The sequence below is a fragment of the Serinus canaria genome, chromosome 5 (assembly GCF_022539315.1).
Source record: "Serinus canaria isolate serCan28SL12 chromosome 5, serCan2020, whole genome shotgun sequence".
In the NCBI taxonomy this organism is placed as follows: domain Eukaryota; kingdom Metazoa; phylum Chordata; class Aves; order Passeriformes; family Fringillidae; genus Serinus; species Serinus canaria.
In genome coordinates, this window is record NC_066319.1 from 10,225,015 (window position 1) to 10,240,982 (window position 15,968).

Sequence of the window (15,968 nt, forward strand, 5' to 3'; positions counted from 1 at the left end):
CCCCTGCAGCACGTGGAGCAGAATGAATCCAAGGGGATGAGGAGTTTTCTTGGATGTTGGCTCACAGCAGTAAAGGAGTACTGCTGTCCTGCACCCCACAAAGGATTTCTTCACCAAAAAGAGGACAGCCCACCATCCCTGAGGTATGGGAGCCTTTACACCTGAGCTGGGAAGAGGGGTGCTGGTGCAGCAGTTGGGAAAATGCTTAACTCTGGAAAACAGAGCCCCAAGGGCCTGCCTGTGGGTATGATCTCAATTTTTGTGTTTTTGAGGATCCTGACAAGATATTTGAGCTCTGGCCCTCTCTGCAGCTGGTGGTTGCTGGTCATACCAGCATTCAATTTGTGTATTAACATATTTAATTAAGATTCTTTCCTTGGAGCTTCTACAGTATAATCTTGTAAAAAAAAAAAAAACAACTTCTTTTTTTTAATGGAATCTGCTGCTTTGTTTATCTTGTGTGCATTCAAACAAGGGCCAGAAGAGATGGAAGTGGCTCTTTGGTCCTGATTTACTTGAAAATTTCAAATGGAGCTGTCTGGATTTGGTGCCATCCATACTGGCTTGTGATGGTTGTATTGGATAGACATAACCAGTGAATCTAAAGACTAATATAAAATTAAATTCCATGTTGAGAAGATGAATATAAATGGATGCACTTATTGTGTCTGTTCTTCCAACAGCTCTGCTTTCCTCTACCCTGTGTCAAGAATGGAGGAGGTGCTGGGAGCAGCAGTGTGTCTCCCTTAGCACAGTGTGTGATGGGATGCAAGGCACGGCTGGAGAAGGAAGGAAAAGCTTTTCCAACCCCCCCTCCAAGCTTTGTGTGTTTGCACAGAGCTGGATGTTGGAATCAGAGAGCAGCCACCACAAGGAAAGGCTGGGAAAGGTGCTGTCATTTTAAAATCAATGCTTTAAAGTTTATCTACTGATTCTTTAGGATTTCTCCAGACATACATGTTATATCTGCCCCTAATTCCTGAGTCCTGTCCTTGTGACTGTGAGAGCCGCAGACCTTCCTGGGAGACAAGAGACATCTCCTGATTTCTTAATCTGAGGAGGTATGGGAATCTGGGAAATCCCAGAAGGAGTTTGTAAGCATGGCACAGACAGGGCCCTGGGAGAGATCCCTCCATCTGCTGAAGAAAGGGGAAGTTGAGGAAGAGTTAAGGAGTGAACACACTTTGTGTGACTGACTAAAGAGCTGTACAAGCTGAAGGTTTATGTGGTGCTTGGTTTTTTTTTCAGAAAGGATGTGGACTTTGTGGTTTAGCCACGGATGTCAGACCCCTCTCAACATCCATCTGTGCTGCAGAAAGAACCCCAGTGCTGAGGAGGAAACACCAGCTGCCACCACAGGAAGGAAGGGATCCCGTGACTGACCCCGTGACCCCTCTTGCCTCCTCAGCTCTTGAGAGGCATCTGTTGGTAAGTGGAGAAAGACTTCACTCTTACTCAGACACCTTTTCCTACCTCCTTTTCTTTTTCCCCTTTCAGTATTTCATTCTCTCTTGAGCACCTTCTGCAATGCTTCAGCTTCATTTGAGCTCCACGGTGGTACTGACCCAGTTGTGTCTCAGCTATGTGAGGGAACAGATTCCATGCATGAAGGTTCTTGCCTCACTCAGGGGGAAGAAGGGCCATTTATTCCAGAGACTTCAAGCCTCTGACCAGCCAGTTTGGTAGCACCAAGTCCCCAAATGCTGTGTGCCCGAATCCCTGCCCTGCCCTGGTGGGTGCTGTGTGTTAGAGCACAGCAGCCTTCTCAAGGCAGGGGATGGAATGAGATGGTCTTCAGGGTCCCCTTCCAACCCAAACAATTCTAGGAACCTCTCTTGGAATTCTCAGTTTAGTAAAACTGAAAAATGCAAAATTAGTTAAATTGAGAAGGGATGTGCAGTGGGGGGTCCGATGGCTGTAGGGAGGGGCGGGGTCAAGCTTTTAGTGCTGGCTTGACTTTGACAGGAAAAAAGGTCACCTCCCTTTGGACAGTCTGATTTCTGCCTGGTCTGCTTCCCCCCTTGCCAACATATGTAGGATAGAGCTGGATGAGTGCCCTGGGGACTTCAGCTCCCTCTGGCAGACTGGCACTATTCCCAGGGCAGGCTCGGAGGGCAGCACCAGCTGTCTGTGTCTGATTGTAGCTGCTGTCCCTTTGGCTGGAACAGCAGCTCCCAGGTTGTTCTGGATGTGCTGACAGCAGAGCTGCTGTGTCACACTGGGGGAGGATCAGTGGCTCCCTTGGTCTGGACTGAGCACGTGGCTATCAGTGCTGGAGCCACACTGCTGCCTTTTCTCCCTTTGTTTTACGTTCAGGCAACTTTTTCAGGAAACAGCAAATTGCATCCTTGTATGAGCAGGGATCTCTTAGAACCATGGAATGAATCACTGAGGTTGGAAAGACTGCTGAGACCGTCAAGTCCAGCCATTCCCCCAGCACTGCCAAGGGCACCACTGTCCCTGTCCCCAGGTGCCACATCCACGTATCTTTTAAATCTCTCCAGGGATGGGGACTCAGACCTGGGCAGCTGTGCCAGCTTGCACAGCTTTCAGTGAAGGAATGTTCCCTAATATCCAATCTAAACCTTCCCTGGCATAACTTGAGGCCATTTCCTTCTTGTCCTATCACTTGTTCTTGTCTCCTCTTAGAACAGGATCTATATAAACAAATAAGATACACATAGATATTTTGACATATATATGTGTCTCACAGGGTTTTGTACCAAGAGTGGCTTGTGAAATCTGTGTTTGCTCTTTAAAACAACCTGAAATTAAAAACTGCTTTCTTCAATGTGTTAGGACTGAAGACTTAATAAGGAATTTGAAAATTAAAATTTTATCAGGTCTCCTGCAGCAATGAATCCACCATGTTACAAGGCAAGTTGGTTTTAATTTGCATGTATTGACAAAAGTGCCACAAAAATTTGAAATTCCATTTGTCCCTTTGCAAATTGATAAAAAAAAAAAAAAAGCATGATACAGAAATCTATCCATACACAGCATGATACTTGTACAGGTAAGACATTTGTACATCCACTGAACCTCAGGTGATCCACCTCAGCTTGGAGCACTCAGGGAAATGCTGATTACTATTTCTTCTTTTTTTTTATTTTCCATTTTCAGCGCTGAACATTCGCTCCTAGAAAAAGAATAAACAAAGCACAGCTGAGTAAGAGTTTGGGAATGCTGCATGGAGCTGCCAGTCACCAAGTGCCTAGATCAGGTATCTGAGTATTTTTTCCCCAAAAAACACAGTTTGATGAATCCTATGTGAAAGCCTCTCCACAATCTGACATAAGACTTTGACAGCAGATCTGCTCTTTCTTAGTGCCTGCATGTACAAAACATGATTTATTTCCAGCTCACTACCTGCAGATTATTTGTGTCCCGTGCTGCTGCTGACAGCTCAGAATCAGATTTAAGGGACTTCTCACTTTGACAGTTATCCTGATGAGCTGCCAGTCCTGCGGCTCAAGCTGCAGGCATAGCCCACACCTGGCACCAGTTCTTCCTTGGCATTCAGTGAGGCTTACCAAGTTCACTGAATTTAGGTGGCCTGTCCTACATAACCTGTCCAAAGACCTGGCCAGACTTGTTTAATCCTCAGCCACACCAGGCTGGCTGCAGTCCATGGGAGGAGCATGAGATCTACCTTTAACATCCTCTCCAGCTTAACTGCATCTGCAGCAAATCTCCTGATGCCATCAGAGAGCTTTTCCACAGCCATCTGGTCCTCGTTGTGGTGCCAGCGGAATGCCTTCTCATCCAGGTGCATCTTCTCAAGATCACACGCCTGAGCTGTGCAGAAGTAGAAAAAGAAACAGACCAGGTGATCAGATTCTTATCAAATTTAGACCTCCTAAAATTGTCTTGAGTTCTGACCATTCTGTGTGTTGGAAAAATTTTAAATACATTCAGTATGACTTGCTGAAGGAGCATAGTCTGGGATGTGAGATTGAAAGTGCTCCTGATATGGCTGGAGGAGAACAAGAAGGAAAAAGAAAAAGGTAGCCTAATAAATCAGTTTATCCTAAAAAAACAGTGTTTGTGTGTGTCATTATCTTGTACCTGCTGCAGAATGGCACAGCAATTCCAGGCCTATTCTAAGGAATTGTGTAACCACCCCACAGCAGTGAGATGTTCTAAGCAAATATTCTGAACAATCAGGGCTTTGATTATTTGGCAAGAACTAACAAAAGCTCGCTTGATAGCAGGCTCCTAGTCCAGCAGCAGCCTGTGGGCAGCAACCCATGGCTACAGCTGTGCACAGAGCTGCTTTGAGATGTACACCAGCATTTTAATGAGGCTGCAGAAAAGGAAGAGTATCAGAATCCTTGAATTATTTGGGTGGAAAGGAACCTTAAAGCCTATTCAGTTCCACTCCCTGGCCACAAGCAGGGACACCATCCACTATCCCAGATTGTTCCAGGTCCAATCCAACCTGGGCTTGAAGTGGTGTAATGGGAGCAAGAAGTGTCACCAGATCAAATCACTCAGTCTTGTGTATGTTTAGTTTCTAATTTCTGGAGGGAAAACACCTCTTGGCATGTCTAGAGATTAAGATGAAATCAAGTTGGGCATCTTTGCTACTGTTCAGTAAAATTTCATCCTGAGCATCTGCAGATTAACTTTCCTCCCCTCTGCCTGTCTCATGGGGAGAGGTGCAGAGTATGGAAGCACACGCCAAACCCATTATAGTCCAAGTAGTGCTCAGTGTCAGCAGTTGTAGCAGTGATATTCTACTGAGGCTACAGTATTTCCTTTTGAGGCTACAATATTTCCTCTAGGAAATTTGATGTATCTCTAAAGCAGGATGGCAGCAAGTACCACAGCACTAACCAGAACCCCCGACTCTCAACATTGCAGAAAAAAGGAAGTCAGAACAAGCCCCCAGGAGCAGACTCACCCTCTTTGACACTGAGTGTGGGAGTTAACTTGACATGCTCTTTGCTGAGCTCTGCCAGGAGCTTGGGTGAAATGGTGAGATAGTCACAGCCCGTGAGCGCTTTGATCTGGCCCGTGTTGCGAAACGAGGCGCCCATCACGATGGTTTTGTAGCCAAACTTTTTGTAGTAGTTATAGATCTTGGTGACACTCTTCACTCCTACAAGTAGAAACCAGCAACTTTTTTGTAAATGATTATATAGAACATGCTCTAACCCAGCATTTGCCATAAGAAGATTTTTATGAGTGAACTGTTTGAGCAGCTGTTGTTTTCTCAGCAGTGTGCTCACCTGGATCCTCCAAAGGCTCGTAGGTTTTCTTGTCTCCATTTGCGACGTACCAGTCCAGGATCCGTCCCACGAACGGGGAAATCAGAGTAACTCCAGCTTCAGCACAGGCAACAGCCTGAGCAAAGGAGAACAGCAAGGTCATGTTGCAGTGAATCCCATGCTCGGCCTCCAGAACCCTGCAGACACAGGCTGGCTTAGAACAGCACTTTGCTCACCTACAGAATTCATATTCAGGAACGAGCTGCTAAGTTCAAACTGCTGAATTCCCTGAGTTAATTTAGGAATGGGGTGCACAAGTTGTCAGCTAACAACAAATGTTTCGTGCTGCCAAACTCTGCTTTATTAATGCTGTTCCTCTAGCCAAATGCAGCCAGCTTAGCAGGGTATTTCAGGAAACTGTGGCCTGGCCCTTGTATGAAGAAACTTTGCCTATTTCAACAGCAAGCTGTGGCAGGGCGCCTTCTGTGCTCATGACAGACTTCCTCATGCCGTGCTTTCAGCACTGCTGTTTATTCAAGTGCAGAATGCGATGTCAGGGCCTGTGGACAGGCAGGAGCATGCCATGAATCAGCACACCAGGCACACACAGCCTTACCTGCCAGCCTGGATTCCTTCCCACGTTGAAGAGAGCTTGATGAGAATCCGATCTTTACCAACCCCTACTTCCTTGTAGAGGTCGATGAGGCGCCTCGCTCTTTGAATCATTCCTTCCTTATCAAAGGACAACCTTTAGGGAAAGAGCAGCATTGTTTAAAACTGATTTATTATTTTTTTTTAATTCTCTGCCCCAAGGCCCCAAGGGAAAACATTCTGTTTTATCAGCATTTACATGCCAACAGCAGGTTTGTGTTCTCAGATCCCTCCTGGACTGTCAGCCTTTCAAGAAGGAAGTTTCTCATAATGAATTCAAAAGCTGAGCACTAACAAAAATTGGCACTGAGCAAGTTAACAGCCAAGTCCTATTCAAGTCTTGGAAAAAACTGTTCAAACAGATCTCTTGCTAAATTGAGCAGCTATTATCACATAGAAGAGAATTAGCAAAACTACAACTGGAAGTGAGGTTTCCCTTGCTTAAGCAGCAAGAGGAAGATTATGAAAATCTAAGGTCAGTGCTAGTTGTTTTTGTTACAGAGTTCTAGTCAAACTAAGGGAAATCCACACTCTTTATTATTAATAATGTAAGACCCACTGGTCTTCTAGGCAAAAAAATCTTTCTCCAACTCAGGTTACTTTTTGTGTCCAGGATCACCCAGAGGGAAAAGAGCCGACCTTGCGTCTACTTCTGTGGACACACGGCCAGGTATCCTCTTCAGGATTTCAGCTCCAAATAGCACAAAAAGCTTGTCAGAAGCATTTTTGATCTGCTCCTCTTCTGACCTGAAAACGACAAAGAGCAAAAGCATTTATGGGGTTTATAAAAAAATGGTGAGTTTACACTTTGTTGTGGATTTGAAGATCAAATTTCACAGCCCATTTAACATTAAATTCCAGAGTTCAAATGAACCACTCCTGGCCTGCCAGCAGGATTAGCCTTTGGACCCTCTTTCCTATAGTGCTGTTGCTTTCCTGAGCAAGGAGGGCCAGGTGTGAGCTGGGAAATGAGGATGCACTTCTGAAAAACACATCTGGAATGGGCATAAGGAATTTGTCTCCAAATGTTGAGGCCTTTTGGGGCAGGAGACAAGCCCACAAGTACACGAGGGGGAAACCCCAGTACGTTGCTTGTATATAAAGAAGGCATTTTAAATATAGGACTGTTTTAAATATAGGAAATAAAACCCCTCTTTACTTACCCACCAAGCTTCTTCCCATAGGCAACAGCATCATCCACAAGCTTCTGGTATGCTGGCATCTGAGCCGCAGCAAGGATCAGGGAGGGGTTTGTGGTGGCATCCAGGGGCTTGTACTCATCTATGGCTAAGGAAAGAAAACCAGCCTGTTTGAAACAGCCAGCCAGCCTGAGAAATCAGAAAGGTTTTCCTCAAGCAGGTGAGAATGTAAACACTTTTTAATGACGGACCACATCAGTGGTGTGTAAACACTGCCAGAGCACAGAACATCTGGGCTGCAGTCACAAGAAACAGCAAACTTTAAAGTTTATAAACTACAGAAATCGCCCAAAAGTATAAACCTGTAGAAATGATGGATGGAGAGAAATAGTACTAATTTCCAGACTTCATCCCAACCAGCATAGCTGAGCTCCAGGAGTCACAGAGGGGAATAAAGAACAGGGGACCTTCCCTTCAAGCAGTCAGAAATTCAGGCTTTTGTTTTTGTCCAGCTGATGGAGCCAGGACAGGTGAATTCACCTGTGAGGCTCCAGCACCTTTTCTTACTGCTTTTTAAACCTTTTCCACACAGCTGCAGTTTCTCAGTATCTACTCTTCTCATTTCCTTGTCCTACCAGGAAGACACTTGACCCTTGGTCTGACCCTAAGCCCTGGACTATGCCAGTTACAGGTGATGCCAGGTTTTGCTCCAGCAGGCTGTGGCACACATTGTCTGGCTGTAGTCACAGCCTGGCACCAGGGCAAACAGGGCAGAGCCTCTGCAGGTCGCTCAGCACTTTCAACAATACAATTAAAATGTCAAAAAAATAACAAAATCTGTATTACCAGCCCTTCTCCTTGGCACTTCCACACAGGGATGAAACCCCAAGTGAGAGAGTGCCACTGTACTAAAAATAAGCCTTGTTTTTCCATAGATCCCTCCCAGGCAATGATCAGGATCCTGGAGTGAGGAACGCTCCATACAAACAGCTCCTTCAGAACTTCAATTCATGCGGGTACTGCTTAAAGCATCCGTACTGACACCTTCTACACACACCACTGGGAGCCAGCAGCAGCAACAAGCACCTTCACCTCCACCAGGGCTGAACCTGCCAGGAGCGAGCCAGGTAAGGCCCTTGCCTTGTTAGGGCTCTAAGAATAACTCCCAGCTGATAACAGCGGCCCAGAGAACAACTTGGCGATGTCCTGAGCAGGGCCAGGAACTGGACTCGATGATCCCTGTGGGATATTCTACAATCCTTACTGTACCTGCACACAAACACCCCCTTTGCCATCCTGGGGGTTTGTTTTTTTCCTGTGTCTGGGCTGTTGCCACCCCTGTGCTCTCTCCACCTTAAGTTTAGTACTCTTAAGACATTTGACAGCGGCTGTTTAGGATTGTTTACTGTTACACCAACGGGATTAGGCAAGCAGTGGAGGGATTACTGCAGGCCCGGGTGAGGACAGGACAGGATTCAAGGGCTGCTCTACACAACCCAAAGACACCCAGGGGAAGGAGTTCTTGGCCCTGATGGACCGAGCAGGCTCCCTGTCTGTGCCAGGCCAGGCAGTGACAGCTTGGGAACAAGTGGCTTTTTAATCGAAGGCCACCTCCCTTTCTCAGAGAGGAGTGTGCTGGCTCATTCTCACAGGATAAGGGGAACAAAAGCACTCCGGCATTATTTTTACATAATCCTGTAATGATTGGGTTGGAAGCGACCTTAAAGATTGCCCAGTTCCACCCCCTGCCACGGGCAGCGACACCCTCCGCTGGAACGGGTTGCTTTGAGTTTGGAAAAACCCCAAACACGTCCCAGACCGCGACAGGTCACTGGAAGAAAACCCGAATTCACTAGCACAGCAGAGCCTGGCTTGAGTCTGACAGCACGCAGAGCTGAACGTGGTGGTCAGGGCACCCCCGAGGGCAAAGTGGGAGAAGATCACGGGAGGCTCTGGAGAATGTCCCGCCTGGGCGGGATCTACCCTGGGATGGGGACCAAGGCGCCGCCACCGAGCGCCTCCCCCCGCCCCCCTCCGGCCGCAGGGTGGTTCGCTCCCCCCAGCGCGCGCCCCTTCGGCCAGGCGCGCCCACTCTCCGTGAAGGGGGGCGGGAGAGGGGGCTAAGGAGAAGATGCGGTGACAGGATCCCTTCGCGCCGCCTCTCACCGTTGAAATCCCCGGTGTCGGCCACCACCGTGGTGTGGTGCTTGAGCTGGTCCAGCGCCGACTCCATCTTCTGCCGCTTCACGGGGGACACCGACATGTCCGCGGCTGTGGGGGCTCGCGTGCCTATAAGGGACGGTGCGTGCCCGGAGGGGACCGGCCTGCGCGCGCACCCGTGGCCCGCGCGCTCCCGCGCCAATCCCAGCCCGGCTGGGCCGCAGCGGCCAATCAGGAGGGTGGACACGAGACGGACGCGGCCGGGAGGAGCCGGGGCGGGGCAGCGGGAGGGAGAACGATTCTGGTTGGCTGGTTCGTGGGCCTGGGGGTCGGGCGGGCGGTCGCCGTGGCGACCCTGACGCCGCCATTGTCCCCAGCAGAGCGCGTCCGGGGCTCTGCCGGCCCGGGGACCTCCCGGCCCGGCATCTCCGGTCCCCAGAACCGCCCGGGGGGTCTTCCCCGGGCCCGGCGCGGCGCCCGACCCGCCCTCAAGGCACCCGTCCCTCATGGCCGCGCGGGGCCCGGGCGCCGCCAGTGCCGCAAGATGGCGGCGGGCGGGCCCTGAGGGGAGGCGGCCGTGAGGGAAGGCTCGGGCCCGCGCCGGTGCTGCCTCGCTGCAGGAGCTCAGCGCTCTGTACTTCCTCCCCTGCCGTCGTGGCAAGGTTCGAAATGGCTTATCGGACACAGCTCCAGCCGCTGAGAGAGCCCCCGACCCAGCAGGGCAGGTGTTTTGGGCTCTTGTTTGCCTAAACTTTATTTAGGCTGTAGAGGAGGTGATCTTGTTAGTGTGGTTGTTCACCTGAGGCAGAGGGTGGCCGGCCCTTGGCTGAAAATGTCCGAGAACCTGTCGCTTGGCTGTGTCATGAGGTTATGCTGTTCCCTCTTCCTATATTCAACTTGGGACAGCTGCCACAGAAGTTCCCCTTGCTGATAGGCAAGAATGTGCTTTTGTACAACCTTTCCATGTTTTGCCCAACCCAAGAAAGAATAATTCAAAGAAGCTTTAGGTTTAAGTGCTGTTTGAATTGAAACAGGTTCATACTGTCTCTGGTTTCTTTGCCATGGTATAGGAGAGCCTCCCTTGAGAGTCATGGAATCACAGATTCCCAGACTGGTTTGAGCTGGAAGGGACTTTAAAGACCATCCAGTTCCACCCCCTGCCATGGATGGAACATCTTCCACTAGACCAGACAAGGAAAGAACTTCAGCTTGCAGCTTTTCTGGTACTTAATTCTTACAATGTGTGAGATTTTCTCCTTTGTTTTTAAAACACAGCTATCCAGGCCATAACACCCTTCCTGTTGAATGTCAGTCCCCAAACCCAAAAGGAAATGTGTGGTTTCAGACATTTTGCTGAGTTTCTGAGACTGTCAGTGACAAACCATTATGAGAACCCAGTGAAAGAGACAGAGATGGGTTTAGAAGTATAACTTAACTATTTTAATAACTCTTGTACAGTGCATGGTTATATATCATTGTCTCCTTCGCTCAGTTACATCAATGTACAGTACTTTATAGCAGTGTCTTCAGGCAGTACAAACAGAACAGATGCACAGCTCAGTCTAATGGAAATTTGCAAAAGTGACCTCTGCAATAAGGTCTGCTGAGATATTTGTTTTGGGAAGTGCTCCTGTGGCTCCCAGCATTACAGAGCTGTCGTGTACACTTCTGTTAAAATCCCAGATAACTGTAATTCCCTGTGATTTGCTTTCCTCTACACCCCAGGACTAGAAGGGGGTGTGTTTCCTAGCTCAACATTTGTTTTTATTTTCATTTCAGAAACTTTTCCACCTCCTGTGCTTGCCATCCTGCTTCCCTTCTCCTCCCTAATCCAGAGCCAGGGCTTCTCAGGAGGATTGTCCTCTTCATCCCTCCCTGACAAGGTGAGTGCCCTTTTCAGATCCCAGCAGGGCCATGACTAAACCCAGGATCCCCCCCTGCCTGCACCCTAATTCTGCTGGTGCCAGCAGTGCCCTCTTTCAAATGAAGAAAACAGATTATCCATTGGAGACAGTCAGGAATAAAGCCAAAACTGAGGTGCCCTGGTGCTCTCAGATGGAGACACGAGTTCCCCAACACTGTGTTAAAGCTTTTTCCATTAAATGTGTAAGGACAGACACGAATTTGGGCAAAGACTCAGCCATGCTGAGAGAGAAAAGCCAACTGTCCCTGGGCTGTGGGCAGCTCTGGAGCTGTGTTTGCTTCAGTGCTTTGCAATCAGGTTGGTCTGTCAGTTAAACAGAGATAGAGATGCAATGTGCCACACTTGCTGTGGACAGGAACTATGCTGCTTGCTTGAGTTATGAAATTGTGAGTAAATTTTGGAAGCATAATCACTAATTCTGCCCCTAGGGAGGGAGATTTTCCTCACCCCCTATTTACAGATTGGTATATATAAATGCACATAACTTTATGAAGGAAAACAGGAAGTCAAGAGCAACACCCTGTGCTAAATTAGATTTTTTTTTTCTTTGTGCCCATTTATTTGGAGTTAAACCTGCCTTTCCCAGTGTGCTTTGGCGTTTCAGCTATTTGGGAATAATTTCAGCTTTTTACAGTGAAAATGTGAAGGTGGGGATGAGTGACCAACACCCTGGGAAGGGCTGTGGCTGTGCCTGGGACAGGAGCAAATGGTCAGGGCTTATCTTCTCCTGGTTTGAGGGCGGGTTTGGCAACCCCACAACATTCCAGTGCAGGATCAGTGGCCCAGGGAAGGGCTGCACAGCTGCCCTGAGCCCGGGGCTGTGCATCAGCAGCAGTGGGCAGGTGGAGCTCACCTATGTGCACCTTCAGATCCCTTTGTTTGTCACTCCTGCTCGTTTCTAGGCCCTGAGAGCTCATCTCAGCTGTTGAGAGACAGCACTAACTGCTCTGTGGATTTAAGGAGGCAGCCAGACTTTGGGAATGTGTGTTGCCATTCCAGCCTTGTCCAGTGAGGGGACATAGGGGGACAGGAGGGGGACAGGGAGCTGTCACCGGGCTGGGATCATGGGCTGCAGGGGACACCTGCACTGAGGAGGAAATGGAAATGGGGCTGCCTTAGGTTGCCCAGAGGGGTCGTTACTTCCCATCCCTGGAAGTGTCCAAGGCCAGGCTGGACAGGATTTGAACAACTTGGCCTTGTGAAAGGTGTCCCTGCCCATGATGGGGGTGGAACAGGATGAGCTTTAATGTCCTTTCCTTAAACCCAAACCACTGCAGGGTTCCAAAGCCTTGTTCCCGTGGTGCAGGGGCAGGCCCTGAGGCTGGCCCCTCCTGAGCTGTGTGCCAGGCCTGCTCTGCCAGCGAGGGGTGGGAGCAGGGAGAGCCCTCGGAGAAAAGCTCTGGGGTCTTTGTTTGATCCAGCCCTGGTCGTACATCCAGCCCCGTGGGAATCCTGCTCTGATCGCATGCACGGAAAATTTCAGTATAAAATATATAGTTATAAAAAAAATACTTCATGCAAAATTAAAACACCTTTCCCAGTGGGATGTGGTCTCATTGTCAACCCTTCCCAACAGTGTTTAAGGAGTTGTCACTCTGATGGCAGCTGGACCCCAAGGGGGGTTCTGCTGCCTCCGGCCTGGGCCGGGAATCATTGCTTTCATTCCCTTTTTTTCTGCACTACTTAGGGCTAAGAGCTGAAATAAAGCAGAGAGACTTTAATTAGCAGAATCAATCCTTTCCTGGCGGCGCTTCATGATTTCTTGGAGCTCTGACTCCCCTCTGCTTTTCTGGAATGGAAACAAAACAGGAAGTTTGGATTTGAACTTCAAGCTGTAGTTACATTACAGTATTTAATGAATGCTGTGGGAGTAGAGCTAGTTTCAAAGGGATAGGTGATATCAGTAAAAAGCAGATTAATTAGTGGAAACAGGGAGATCTTATGGATTTGGGCCTTTTAGCTTAAAAGACACTTCAGAATGTTTACATGTGTTTTATTGCTTGTGTAGGTTTGGTTGCAATTTTTTTCCCCCAATTGTGTTTCTTAAAATGCCTGTTAAATGAGCTATCTGACACTGCTGGTACAGCCCCCCATTCCAGCAGGAATTATCCAGAAAAACACTTACCTCCAGCTGGTTTTTCTCCACCGTGATCTTGCTGTACACTCTGTTTCCCTCATCACCACACACCTTCTTCAGCTCCTCTCTGTTGAGGGAGAAGAGCTGAGCTCCAGTGAGGATGCCCAGGTGTTCCACGGTCCTGGGGAGACACAAAGTGGGAGATGATGGTCCTGCTGCACATGGCCTCGTGCCAGAGGTGAGGAGTGGGAGATGGGAGGCTGGGAGCTGCGCTGGGGTCGTGTCACAGGGCCCTGGGGCTGTGCCAGGGTGGCAGCTGTGATTCCAGTGGCATTTCAGGCCATTTCAGGTTTACTTTGCTGATTATTTTTCTCCAAGAAAATGTTTATAATAAAGAAACTGAAGAAACTGAGTAAGTTTGAGCTCTGAACATCCTGGTTATAGAGCCTGGATTTAATAGGGTTGAAATCTAATTTACAGCACAGGCTCTGTAAGTAAATCCCAGTGCCTTGTCCCAGGTGGGATGGTGCCAGCAGCCTCCCCAGCTCCTTCTCCAGGGAAGGACGAGCGTTTCATGTGGCAATAGAGCAAAACTTACTCTTTGCTGAATGACTTGGCCTCCAGCCAGGCTTTGACTTCTTCAGTGCTGGATTCAAAGGTGAGTGGCACAAAAACTTGCTGAGGCTTTTCCACTTTGAAATTCCTGTGGGGAGGCTGAATTTTATTGTTTGTGATCTTCTTTAGCAGCTCGTCGTTCAGCTCATCCATTTGGTGAATAAGTTCTGTAGAAACAGGTAGAGAATAAAATCAAATCTTCAGTCAAAAATCCCATTAAATGTGTTTGTGGGGAATTTGTAAGGAAAACAGGCATGAGGTTCAGCATTTTTAGTAAGTCTGTAAATACAGCCCAGGAAAGGGCTTACTTTTGTATTTTAGTCTAAAGAACAAGCTTAGGTGCTCTGTTGGAGCAGTAGGGTGAGTGATGACATTTGGACCTTCAGAATACCATCAGGAACAAATGTGTACAGGGAGATCTCTGTGGTCTTGGAGGCTGGAGGGCCCTAGAGGGGAGTGGGGGATCTCCCCTTTCCCTCTGAGCCAAGAGTCTCCGTTCAGCTTTTGAAACCTCACTTTCTCTTTGGGAGAAACTGATTTCTGCAGTTCTTCTGCAGGATGAAGGAGAGGAGGGATCACGGAATCCCATCTGAGGGATCTAAAAAGCTGCTTTATGGTTTCTTGCAGTGTGACTGGGGAGGGAATCTCACTTTCACTTGTTTTGTGAACAAATTTACAGTGGGACCAGTTGTTTCTCATGTTTCAGGGAGGTTCTCAACTCACCCTGTTCCTCCTGCCCCATTCAAAGGACATAAAACCCCTCAACACCTACCAGCTCCTCCTCCAGATGTGCTCATGGGTGTAACCTGAACTGGCAGAGTCCTTGCTCCCAGTGGTGCTCTCAAGTGGTGACAAGGGACAGAGTCCCATTCCTTGAGGGTTGATGTTGGTATTGGGGTTCTACTTCAGCTTGTCATCTTCCTGGGTTTGAGTTATTTAGTTCCCTTTGGGCTGGTGAAATAAGGGAACTGCCCTGCAAACTTCACTGCAAGAGGGGAAACTCCCAGCGCCCGTGAGACAGCAGAGGTTGGAGGATGGACTCTGCGTTTCCGAGAACCATGTTCCCATTTTCCTGTACCCCTCTGTTGCCATTTATTTTTCTCCCATCACCCCTTGGCTATTGCCTGATGTGGAAGGACAGATCTGTGAGGATCTAGAATTGGAGAGTTGGGATTGAGACCTTTTCAGTCCTCTCTGCTACTTGTAGTCAGGGATTTGCTGATCCCAGAGCTCCAGGTTTTGCTCTACAGCAGAACAGAAGTGGCAGGAAGCACAAACTGGGAGTGAGGAACACACTCATGATGAGATGATCTTAAAGGGCCCTTTGATTCTGGGAAAACTCCAGTGACACTTCATCCAGTGTCACTTTCCCCATGAAACTCCTGAGGACTGTGGAGAATATCTCAGTGTTATGAACAGATTCGTGTCCAGCAGGGGATGAGCAGGGAATTGTTGTCCTCCCTCCTCACTGTGGTTAAGATGGGACCAATGTGTTTGAGCTGAGGAGGTGACCCAGCCCAGCACAGACAGCCTGTTCCAGCTTTGGATTGGAGCACAGCCCTGTGTCACTGCTAAGACACCACCAGGATAAAAAGAGTTGGTGCTGGCTGCTATCCTGAGCTCTCCCCTGCCCCTGGGAAGGGGAGGGGACACACCTTTTCCCAGGAGTGATCACGTACCTCCAGGATTTCATCCTTCAGCACCGAGAGCTCGTTGGCGTTTCGTGCAGTGAAATCGTAGCGGATTTTGGCAAATCTCCTGGGCACAGCCACTCCCTGGGCCTCGAAATTCCTGCAGGAGAGAAAACCTGGAGTTTTAGTGGAGGCCCATCTGATAATGGAACCAAATGTGGGTTCACTGGTGGAACAGGAGTGATGGTGGCCGGGAGTTTGCATTTGGAGGGGCAGAGTCCCTCTGCTCCTCTTTTAAGGAAGATTTTCAGCCCTTGTTTCAGTGAAATCCCTTGGGGCTGGGAGCAAGCAAGCAAGCCAAAGCTGTTGGGGTTTGATATGGGCCTTTCTGGGGGGCTATGTGGCAGTTCCTGGAAGGGTGGAAGGAAATGCTGCTTTAGGGCCTGGGGGGGCTGACATAGCAGGACCCAAAGGCTCCGATTGCAGGTGCTGGGAAAGATGAGGTGTGAAACAACTGCTCCAGATGCCACAGCAGGGAGCAGCTGGGGGAAGAGGAAT

At 48.8% G+C, this 15,968-nt stretch overlaps 2 protein-coding genes across 2 annotated transcripts; both read right to left on the bottom strand.

Annotated features, from left to right (window-relative positions):
* Nucleotides 1-2,882: 2,882 nt before the first annotated feature.
* TALDO1 (transaldolase 1) lies at nt 2,883-9,362 on the bottom strand. The gene is made up of 8 exons (XM_009097125.4): nt 9,170-9,362; nt 7,028-7,151; nt 6,504-6,611; nt 5,830-5,961; nt 5,235-5,410; nt 4,907-5,104; nt 3,653-3,798; nt 2,883-3,139 (listed from the first exon to the last, which is right to left on the bottom strand). The coding sequence occupies exons 1-8, from the start codon at nt 9,264-9,266 to the stop codon at nt 3,107-3,109; spliced, it is 1,014 nt and encodes a 337-aa protein (XP_009095373.1). The 5' UTR covers nt 9,267-9,362; the 3' UTR covers nt 2,883-3,106.
* A 1,218-nt stretch (nt 9,363-10,580) lies between these two features.
* LOC108963106 (epidermal growth factor receptor kinase substrate 8-like protein 2) lies at nt 10,581-13,947 on the bottom strand. The gene is made up of 3 exons (XM_018922106.3): nt 13,763-13,947; nt 13,213-13,345; nt 10,581-12,876 (listed from the first exon to the last, which is right to left on the bottom strand). The coding sequence occupies exons 1-3, from the start codon at nt 13,930-13,932 to the stop codon at nt 12,805-12,807; spliced, it is 375 nt and encodes a 124-aa protein (XP_018777651.1). The 5' UTR covers nt 13,933-13,947; the 3' UTR covers nt 10,581-12,804.
* Nucleotides 13,948-15,968: the final 2,021 nt, after the last annotated feature.